The 12153-nt window shown below is 35.3% G+C and overlaps 1 protein-coding gene across 5 annotated transcripts in view; it reads left to right on the forward strand.

Moving 5' to 3' along the window:
* CFAP91 (cilia and flagella associated protein 91) overlaps positions 1 to 12153 on the forward strand; it is a 152555-nt gene that overhangs the window by 22430 nt on the left and 117972 nt on the right. For all 5 annotated transcript variants that reach the window (XR_009563710.2, XM_060298121.2, XM_030857484.3 and 2 more), the window contains exon 6: positions 8011 to 8192. Coding sequence is in view for 4 of the 5 variants with exons in the window: in XM_060298121.2 (XP_060154104.1) it covers positions 8011 to 8192 (182 nt within the window). In the remaining variant the exon portion in view is untranslated. The remainder of the gene's footprint in view (positions 1 to 8010; positions 8193 to 12153) is intronic.

Genomic DNA, 12153 nt, shown 5'->3' on the forward strand with positions numbered 1-12153 from the left:
AAGAGGACATGCAGATGGTCAACATGAACGTGAAAAGATGTTCAACATTGCTAATCATCAGGAAAATGCACATCAAAACCATGATGAGATATTATCTCATACCTGTCAGAATGGCTATCATCAAAAAGAACACAAATAACAAACGTTAGCAAGGTGGAGAAAAGGGAACCCTCCTACGCTGTTAGTGGGAATGTACATTGGTGCAGCCACTGTGGAAAACAGTAGGGAGGTTTCTCAGAAAACTAAAAATAGAACCACCTTATGACCCAGCAATTCCATTCCTGGATATATATCCAGAAAAAACAAAATCACTATTTTGAAAAGATACATGCACCCCAATGTTCATAGCAGCATTGCTTACAATTGCCAAAATATGGAAGCAATTCAAGCATCCATCAACAGATGAATGGATAAAGAAAATGTGGTGTATATATATATATATATACACACACACACACACACACACACACACACACACACACACACAATGGAATACTACTCAGCCATAAAAAAGAATGAAAATTACCACTTGCAACAACATGCATGGACTTGGAGGGTATTATCCTAAGTGAAGTTAGTCAGACAGAGAAAGAGAAATACTGTGTTATATCACTTATGTGTGGAATCTAAAAAGTACAACAAACTAGTCAACATAAGAAAAAAGAAACAGACTCACAGATATAGAGACCAAGCTAGTGGTTACCAGTGGGGAGAAGGAAAGGGGGAGGGGCAATATAGGAATAAGGGATTAAGAGGTATAAACCATTATGTATAAAATAAGCTACAAGTATATATTGTACAACACGGAATATAGCCAAGATTTTATAATAACTATAAATGGAGTATAACCTTTAAAATTTGTGAAATACTGTATAGTACACCTGTAACATATAATATTACACATCAACTACGCTTCAATTAAAAAATGTAAAAAAAAAGAACAAAAGTAAATGGATAGAGAAAACTATAGCATGGTAACACTGAAAGAAAGCAACAGTAGCTATAATAATTTCAGACAGAGCAGACTTCAAAGCAAGGAAAATTATCAGGGATAAAGAGAGGCATTACATAATGATACAGAAGTCAGTTCTCCAAGAAGACATAATAATCCTTAATGTATATGTGCCTGATGACAGTGTGAAACTACATGTGGCAAAAAGTAATAGAATTACAAGAAGTAGATGAATCCACTATCACCTCCTGTTGGAAATGGATACATTTAGCAGACAGAAAATCAGTAAGGCCCTAGTTGAACTTAACAATACCATTAATCAGTTGTATATAATTGGTATCTATAGACTATTTATTCAGCAACAGCAGAATACACATTCTTCTCAAGTTCACATGAAACATTCACCAAGATAGCCACATTCTGGGCCATAAAACACACTTTAATAAATGTAAAAGCATAGAAATAATACAATGTCTGCTCTCAGACCATAGTGGTATTAAACTGGAAATTAAGAACAGAGAGAGAACTGAAAATCCCCAAATATATGGATATTAAACAATATATTTCTAAATAACATATGGATAAAAAAAGATATGGGAAATTTTAAAATATTTTAAACTAAATGAAAATGACAATATAAATTATAAAAATTTGTGCAATGCAATGGAAGCAGTGCTTAGTGGGAAATTTATAGCATTGAATGCATGTATTACAAAAGAAGAAAGATCTAAATCAATCATCTAAGCTTCCACCTTGAGAAACTAGAAAAAGAAGAGCAAATTATATCCAAAGCAAGCAGAAGAAAAGCAGTAATAAGAATTAGAGCATAAATCAATGGAATTTTTTTTTCAAGTGTATGGAGAGTGTGCGCCATGTACTTTCTTAAAAATTTTTATTTATTTATTTTGATTGTGCCGGGTCTTAGTTGCAGCTTGTGGGCTCCTTAGTTGCGGCTCATGGGCTCCTTTAGTTGCGGCATGTGTGCTCCTTAGTTGCTTCTTGCAGGATCCTTAGTTATGGCATGCGAACTCTTAGTTGCGGCATGCATGTGGAATCTAGTTCCCTGACCAGGGATCGGACCTACATCCCCTGCATTGGGAGGTGGATTCTCAACCACTGTGCCACCAGGGAAGTCCCATAAATCAACAGAATTGATCAAGGAAATTGATAGAGAAAATAAGTGAAACCACAAAGTTCCTTGAAAAGATCACTAAAACTGATAAGCCTCAAGTGAGGCTAACTAAGGAAAAAGAGAGGACACAAATTATTAATATCAGATATGAAAAAGAATCCCCTTTTCAGAAATGAAAAAGGATCACTGCAGATCCCATGGCATTAAAAAGATAATTAAGGAATATTGTGAATAACTCTATGCCTACAAATTGGATATTCTAGATGAAAAGGACTAGTTACTTGAAAGGCAATTTGCCAGAACTCACACAAGAAGAAACAGAAAATCTGAAAAGGCCTATATTATTATTAACAAATTTTTGAATCAGTAATTAATAACTTTCTAAAACATAAAGCACCAGGCCCAGATGGGTCTGCTGGTGAATTCTACCAAATATTTAAGGAAGAAGTTATACCATTCTCTGCAGTCTCTTTCAGATAATAGAAGCTAACTCATTCTTTGAGGCCAGCATTACTCTAATACCAAAACCAGGCAAAGACATTAAAAGAAAGCTACAAACCAACATCTCTCATGAATGTAGGCATGAAAATCCTCAACAAAATATTAGCAAATCAAATCCAACAATGTATGAAAAGAGTTATACACCGCAACGAAGTGGGATTTATCCCAGGTATGCAAGGCTGATTCTGCATTTGAAAATCAGTTAATATGCATCACATCAACAGGCTGAAAAAGAAAAATCACATGATCATATTACTAGAGGCCAGAAAAAGTATTTGACAATATCCAATACTCATTCATGATTAAAACTCTCAGTTAACTTGGATTAGAAAGGAATGTCCTCAACTTTATAAAGAATGTGTACCAAAAACTTACATCACACTTAATGGTGAGAAACTCAAAGCTTTTCCACTAAGATCAGGAAAAAGGCAAGGATGTCGCCTCTCATCACTCCCTTTCAATATCATACTGGAAGTCCTAGCTAATTCAATAAGACAAGAAGAAGAAATAAAAGGTATCCAGTTTGGCTTCCCTGGTGGCGCCGTTGTTGAGAGTCCGCCTGCAGTTGCAGGGGACGCAGGTTCGTGCCCTGGTCTGGGAAGATCCCACATGCCGCGGAGCGGCTGGGCCCATGAGCCATGGCTGCTGAGCCTGCGCGTCTGGAGCCTGTGCTCCGCAACGGGAGTGGCCACAACAGTGAGAGGCCTGCATACCGCAAAAAAAAAAAAAAAAAAAAGGTATACAATTTGGAAAGGAAGAAATAAAACTGTCTTTTAGCAGGAGACATATTCATCTATGTAGAAAATCTAAAAGAAATTACTGAAAAAAAAAGAAAACCTCTCCTGGAACTAATAAGTGATTATAGCAAGGTTGTAGGATATAAGGTTAGTATACAAAAGTCAGCTGCTTTCCTATATACGTATATAGAACAAGGGGAATTTGAAATATAAAACACAGTGCCATTTACATTAGCATCAACAAATGAAATACTTAAATATAAATTTAATAAAATATACACAAGATCTATTTGAGGAAAACTGCAAAACTTTGATGAAAGAAATCAAAGAACAACTAAATAAATGAAGAAATATTCCATGTTCATGGATAGGAAGACTCAATAGTGTCAATATGTCAGTTCTTCCCAATTTGATTTACAGAGTCCATGTAATCTCAATCAAAATCCCTGCAAGTTATTTTGTGGATATTGACAAAGTAATTCTAAAGCTTATATGAAGAGGCAAAAAACTCAGAATAAGCAGCACAATATTGAAGGAGAAGAACAAAGTTGGAGGACTGACACGGCCTGACTTCAAGACCTACTGTAAAACTTTTATAATCATGAAAGTGTGGTATTATGGAAAGAATAGACAAATAGATGAATGAAATAGAATAGAGAGCCCAGAAATAGACCCACATAAATATAATCAACTAATCTTTGACAAAAAGAACAGATAATACAGTGGAGTCTTTTTAAACAAATGATGCTGGAACAACTGAACATCTACATGCAAAAAAATGAATTTAGGCATAAGCCTTACACCCTTCACAAAATTAACTCAAAATGATCACAGACTTAAATGTAGAATACAAAAACATAAAACTCTTAAAAGATTACATAGGAAAAAAACCTAGATGACCTTGGGTATGCTGATGACTTTTTAGATACAACACCAAAGTCATGATCCATTAAAGAAATAATGGAAAATCTGGACTTCATTGAAATTTAAAACTTCTGCTCTACAGAAGACAATGTCAGTAGAATGAGAAGACAAGTCACAGACTAGGAGAAAATATTTGCAAAAGACATATCTGATAAAGGACTGTTATCCAAAATAATCAAAGAAGTCTGAAACTCAACAGTAAGAAAACAAAAAACCTGATTTTAAAAAAGGTCAAAGACCTTAACAGATACCTCACCAAAGAAGATATACAGATGGCAAATAAGGATATGAAAAGATGCTCCACATGATGTCATCAGGGAAATGCAAATTAAAATGAAATTCCGCTATACACCTGTTAGAATGGACAAAATCTGGAACACTAACACCACCAAGTGTGGAGCAGCAGGACCTTTCATTTTTGGTGGGAATTCAGAATGCTATAGCCACTTCAGAAGACAGTCTGGCAGTTTCTTACAAGACTAAACATACTCTTACCATATGATTTGGCAATCCTGCTCCTTGGTACTTACCCAAAGAGGTTGAAAACTTATCTCTACAGAAGAACCTGCTCACAGATGTTTATAGCAGTTTTATTCATAATTGCCAAAACTTGGAAGTAACCAAGATGTCCTTCAGTAGGTGAATGGATAAATAAACTATGGTACATTGAGACAATATAATATTATTCAGCACTAAAAAGAAATGAGCTTATCAAGTCATGAAAAGACATGGAAGAATCTTAAATGCATATAGTTAAGAGAAGGAAGCCAATCTGAAAAGGTTACATACTGTATGATTCCAGCTATATGACATTCTGGAAAAGGCAAAACTATGGAGGTTATAAGAAGATCATTGGTTGCCAGGGGGTTGGGGGGAATGGGGAAAGGATGAATAGGAGCACAGAGGATTTTAAGGGTAGGGGAAATACTCTGTATGTTACTATAATGATGGATACACGTTATTATACATGTATACATAGACATATAAGGATTTGTCCATACCCATATAATGTACAACACCAAGAGTGAACCTTAATGTAAACTGTGGACTTTGGGAGACTGTGAATTGTCAATGGAGGTTCATCAATTGTAACAAAGCTACCACTCTGGTGAGTCATGTTTATAATGTGTTGGGCTATGCATGTGTGGGGCAGGGGGTATATGGGAAGTTTCTGTACCTCCTTCTCAATTTTGCTATGAACGTAAGATTGCTCTAAAATATTGCCTTTAAAAAATGCAGACATTCAATAGAGTTCATAATAACAAAACAAGATTTGCTAGCTTTGTGAAGCTCCTCTTTGTGTGCAGTTCAGTTGGGGCTGGAAGGGAAAATCTAGAAGACTGTAGGTTTGGCAGACAGTACATGTTCCTGGTAGTGGCCCGTAGTAGAGGAGGAGGGGCCTGGATGGAGGGAATAGAGCAGCAGTGGCTGCTGTAAAGATACCAAAGCCAGACTAAGTAAGGCTGAGGATGGGATCCAGGACAAGGCAGGGCTCAAGCCAAGTAGGAAGCAGATATGGAGTCTTTCTGGCATTGGGTCCCGATCGAGGTTGGGCAGAGGTGGGAAAGAGATTTTTACTCTTTCTTATTCACATTTTGCTCTCCTCTAAAACCAACTGAAATGGAGAGAAAAAGAATAGGTTGGAGAAAAATAACAAGTTGGTTGGGAAAAATAACCAACAAGTTGGTTGTACTATTAAGTTGCATAGGACTTTTGTCAAAGTAGCATTCCTCCTTTGCATCCTATCCTCAGACCCACCTAGAAGGGTCCCAAGTCAGCAGAAAGCTTAGTCAGGGGGATTCCTCAGGCTTTACCATAATCCTAGAACATTTGATCAGATGGGTCAAATGTGAAATTATTTAATTTAGAAAACAATAATTTATTCTCTTGATTCAAGCTTACGGTGTTATAATATTCACATGATCTGTGATGATAAAGCTAATTTGAAGTTATTTCCTCAAGTAGAATTTTTATAGTAGCATACTTTCTGCTGAAAACTTAAGAAACTATATGTACGTACTTATATTGTCTACATGTGTTAGAAATTAATAGCAACTGCTGAAAAATGATTTCAATGCCTGTTAGAATTCAGCATTAAAAACAATTTAAAGTACTGTTCCATCACAGGTCGAAATGCCAAATAGACACTTCTTTCTAATTGGCTTGAAATGCATTTTTCTTTGAGTTAAGCTTTACATGCTGTGCTCATGTATAAGCACCTCCCCTTGCCTTTGACTTTTTCATAATGGAAATCTCTCTCTTTTTTTCCATTATTTATTGTTTGTGTAATTTAACCAATTCTTCAAAATGATATATTTTAAATGGAAATGGTTATATATTTTTTTCTTATTTTATAAGTAGTCTATATACAGGTTAAAAAAAAGTTAGAAAATTCGGAAGACTATAAACATGAAAAAAATTCTCTCTATAACCCTACTACCCAGAAATAATTGCTTTTATTATTGTGTATCCATCTAGGCATTTTTATGTGCCTAATAACACAGTCTTTAAAAACATAAAAATGTATTCCTAATGTACATACTGCTTTATAGTGTTCTTTTTTCTACTTTACTTTGGATCATAGACATTTTTGTTCATTCATAAATGTAGATTACATTGTAACTTTTAATAGCTGGATAAATTCCATTATGGATGTGCCATTGTTTAAAAAACAATTTTTCTACTGATGATGATTAAGTTTGTAATTTTTTTTTTAAAGTGTCACATGAGTAGATTGGGAAGGGTTTCCATGGAGTGTTGTTTAGTCAAAAAAGCAAGACGCAAAAACATATTTATAGTATGATTTCATGTTAGTCAAATGATAAAATAACACTATATTTGTGTATACTTGTGTCAGTGTAGAAAATAAGTGTGCCAAAAAATATGGAAGATATAATTCAAGGATACAACTGAGATACATACCCTAGATATTGGGTATATAGAGAAGGTACTGCTACAAGTGGATAAGGAAGAAAAAGGGATTGAGGGATGCAAACTCAAAAGCACAAGAAAACACTGCACTAAAACATTAAACCATATGTGCTGTCATACTTATTGTTTAAGAAATTATGTGTAAGGGTGAGCATATGTTTAAGTGAATTAAAAAAGTTTTTTTGTATTTAAAAATAGACAGAATAAAAAAACAAGGGTGAAAATAATGGGTCCAAGGTTGATGCCTAATGACTCCAGGTATAACCATGTTTTAAAAATAAAATTGGCTATTAAAAAAAGTTTTTTACTCTTATGAGACTTTATAAACACGTCTGCATATATCTTTGCACACTCATTGAATTATTTCCTACAATAAATTCCTAGGAGTACAGTTGCTGGGGCAAAAGGGTATTTTAAGGGTTTGAAATATATTGATAAGTTACCTGTTAGTTAGGTTGCACCTATTTGTATTTCCATCAACAGTTTATGAGAATGTCTGTTTCTTCACAACTTCATTGATGCTAGGTACTTACACACTTTTAAATCATTGCTTATGTTATATAATAAAATAGCATCTTGCTGTTTTAATTTACTTTTCTGAGATTACTAGTTATGTTCATTATCTTTTCATATGATTGTTAGAAGTTTTACTTTTTGTTTTCTGGACTGTCCTTTACCCATTTCTCTGTGGCTATTTAACTGTCTTATTGATTCACAAGGGCATTTTATATAGAAAGACTGTTTAACTCTTTATCACATATGTTTCAAAACCTATTGATAGGTATAAAGTGATTGTATCAGGTTTTAATTTTTAAAATGATTTCCTCTTTTAGGGCAGAGCCATATACCTTTCCTCCTCCTTCCACTAAGTGCCTCCCCATTCCTTCAAAGTATACTGTGGGCACTCAGACTGATTATCGCGATGCCGAAGTTCAGACAGACCCGTATTCTCCAGAATACATAGTATGTCAGAATTCCATCCCTGAACTGCTGACCCTGGCTACTCTCACTTGGGGTGAGTTGGTAATTCTTTTGAATATTTGCAGATGACAGTCCTGATAACCACACGTGCTAATTGAGTTCTTGGAAATGACACACATAGAGGCAACTGTGGTTTAAAGTATTGCTATTTAAAGCGTCTTGCTCAGTAGAGCTACTTCATAGACTCATACATTTTCTGATAAATTTGTTCAAAGGTATTTACACCCTTTTCACTGTAAGGAGGCTTATTGTTCTTTTCCCCTGAAGCTGAAGTTATATTTCGGCTTAATTTTGTGGTTACTTTACTGACGACTCCCCTCCCTCTTCTCACTGTTTCTCCCAGTGAATCAGTTCTTTTTCACTGAGGCATTCATACTCCTTCTTTACACATAAACCTTTCTTGAGTGTATAATACTGAATGCCTATTCCAACGTATGTAATAATATTATCTTTCTTTGCTAAAATATCTTGCAATTTATCAAGGCTCTCTTATATACTTTATTTGATGATTTGGATGATTTCTTTTGATATTATCTCTGAAATGCTAATATCTTCCAGGCTCAGAAATTCACTCTCAGAGTATAGAAATTCACTCCAGTCTAGGCCCTTATTATGTGAAACTATAAAAATTAATAAGAGAAGGAACCTTTAGAAACTATTAGGCATTAGCTCATTGAACTCACTTGATTGTAGCTGGGAAACTGAGAACAAGAGAGGCTGACTCCTCTAAGGTCATGGAGATAGTTGGTACACTGTAATGATTTTTATTAAAATGAGATTACTTCTGTTTCCCCAATGTAATTAATTGCTGTGATCAATTCTGCGTCACAGGCAAAGAAGATGTTCATATCTGAGTTCTAGTTTTGATTCTTGTTTCCTGGCCCACTTTATGAATCCAGATTAAGCATTCTTGACACCCACACTTTAAACCAGAGGCTCTAATTTCAGGCCTAGATGACAGGTTAAAAGTATGCTGAAATCTTTCCCTCTGCCCTGAGCACATAAAAGACATATTATAAAGATTAATAACCACACTTAAAAGCAAGGAAGAAAATTTCCATAGTCTAGAAGTGGAGACTTCTTCCTAAAAGAAAGAAATAGCTGGGAACCTGTGATGGTAAGCAGGGACTCTGAATGGTGGGGAGCAGATCTGAGTTACCTGCTTAAACTAAAGGAGACAGAAACTTTTCTCCTGCCCACAGATAGGATTGAAGCCCAGTGCCTGCCAGTCTAAGCCAAGTGCTGCTATCTGGGGCCTTGGGCTTTAGATAGTGACAAGGTGTGACAAGGGCTTGGCGTTGAGCTGCAGGAGGACCAGAACCAGGACATCTAAAACAAGAAATCTGGGCAGGGGCTCAGAATGCTTCACTTGGTAAAAGGCCTAATCTGGAGTCCTGCCACTGGCAGCTCTGGGGTTGAAGTATCAATAAAACCCTCTATGAGTTAGGCCTACCTCCTCATTGGTGAGGCCCCGGGCAGAGATTCAAATAGAGGCCCATATACTATTGATATATGCATAGATGTTTAAAAATTATAAATCAAGCCACTATCTGTTAGATAAAATATGTTCTATATTTTTCACAAATCTTTCTAAAAAGTTGAAAGGACAAATGTACATTTAAAATTCTTAGACTCTTTGGGATTGCATGCTGGAATGTGGCAGCAATGGAAGAGGCTGCCTAGTGGCCTGCCCTTTTCTCTGGCTCTGTTCAACATCCCAAGGGGCCTGTCATGCATGTATATGATTGCCCCACCTTGCTTCTCCATTTTTTGTTTACACATCCTTGCAAACAGCTGCCACTTGGCTATGCCTTTGGGCTTAAGGATGAACAAACAGCAGCATATAGTCTGCCCTCAGGAGTCTGAATCCCGGGAAGAGGCCCATGTAGGTTTTGGAAGTGGGCTTGGGGCAATTTATGCATGGAATTCGAGGCCCTCTAAGAGCAGGAGTACTCCAGGTGGGCATTTTGTAGTATTATCTTTAAAGTGCTGTGGGAAAATAATTTCAAATCTAGAATTCTTATACCAGCCAACCTGTTATTCAGTGAAGGTGAAATAAGGACACTTTCACAGGATAGGATATTTCATAGGCCTATCTCATAGGATATTGTAAAGATTAATTTAAATTCATCTATGTAATGTGCTTAGACCAGTGTTTAGTATGTAAATAAGCTTTCTATACATGTTAGCTATTAATCTGAAAAGGAAGAACAAAAGGACATACTTCAACAAGAGGAAAAATAAGCCCAAAAGGAAGAAGCAGAGTTTAAGAATATGATGAGCAAAAAAAGAGAAAAATATGTAATTAAAAATTTAAAGTGTTGAGTTTTTAAAAATGATACTTAAAAAAAAGAATGAAGCAAGTACTAAAACTCTAGATCAGGATTAGCAAACTATGGTCCATAGGCCAGTTTGGCTTATTGCCTTTTTATATGGCCTGCAAGTTAAGGATTTTTACATTTAAAAATGGATGAAAAAAACCTATTATGCGACATGTGAAAATTATTTGTACTATTTTGTGACTTGTAAAAATAATATGAAATTAAAATTCCAGTGACCCTAAAAAGGTTTTATTGGAATACAGCCAAACTTATTTGTTACGTAGTGTCCTTGCCTGCTTTTGCACTGCCATGCAGAATTGAGTAACTGAAAGAGACTGTGCGGCCCACAAAGCCTCATATATTTACTCACTGGCCTTTCACAGAGAAAGTTTGATGACCTCTGCTCTAGATCAGTCCTTTTCAGACTTTTGCATGAGTAAGAATCATCTGGTGAGCTTGTTAAAACACTGATTCCTGGCCCCATCCCAGAGATTCTGATTTACTAGGTCTGAGAAAGGGTGGGGAATTTGCATTTCTACCAAGCTCTCAGATGCTGCTGCTACTGCTTGTTTAAGAACCACACTGAGTACTGGAGTTAAGAAGAAATAAGAATAAAGCATGCAAAAATTCTATTTTCTTTTGGAGAGAGAGCAATATTAATTAGCTTTAGACTTTATTAGAAAACTATGAGTGGAAATTTCTATGTTAAAAAATTTATGTGTAACCTCTGGAAAATAGAGAAGAAATATATCATTTCACAATTGGTAAAGGGGAAAAGGAGGAAATAACAGTAGAAATGGGGGAAAACGCAAAGAAAAAACACGATAAATAGAAAATGCATAGTAAAGTGTAGGGAAAATGTTCAAATATTTTAATAATCAAAATATATAATAAAAGTGACTTAAACTTGCCTATTAAAAAATTCTGGGATTGAATTCATTAAAACCCAGCAAAAACAGCTTGCTATTTATAAAATAGCATTATAACTTTGAAAATAAAGGAGTGGAAAATATACTGAAAGCTGACCCAAAGAAAGCTGGTGTAACAATGTTAATATTAGACCAAAGTTAATCAGAAAACAGTAAAAGGGATAATGAAGAACATGAAATAGTATAAAACGAAAAACCCACCAGAAGTTATATCTGTTATGAATTTGAATTTACTCTGCATAGACTCAAAATATAAAGCAAAACTGATTGAATCACAAGGAGAAATGGACAAATTCCTATTCACAGTGGAAGATTTTTTAATGCTCCTCTTTCAGATTAAGCTATCAAAAGTTAGGATTTAGGTGATTTGAACAAGATGATTAATGTATTTCACATAAAAGACTTTGCATGTGGTAAGCCATGGCGACACCTGCTATAGATCTGATTATGCATTAAGAAAATGTGGAAATAACTTGGCTGTAGCATTTCAAGGAAATAATTATGGTTCTGGGCTCCTTTGAACTGGCAGATTTCTCACTCCACATTTATAGTCATTTGATTTATGAGAAAGATGCCACTATATTCAGTGGGAAAAAGGAGGTCTTTTAATAAATGTTGATGAAACAATTAGATATCCATGTGCAAAAGTGAACTTTGATTCTGATTTCTACCTCCAGGCAGTACTGGGAAAAACAAACAAACAAAAAAAACAACGTGTGTGTGTGTGTGTGTGTGTGTGTGTAAA

Source organism: Globicephala melas, chromosome 4 (assembly GCF_963455315.2).
Source record: "Globicephala melas chromosome 4, mGloMel1.2, whole genome shotgun sequence".
In the NCBI taxonomy this organism is placed as follows: Eukaryota; Metazoa; Chordata; class Mammalia; order Artiodactyla; family Delphinidae; genus Globicephala; species Globicephala melas.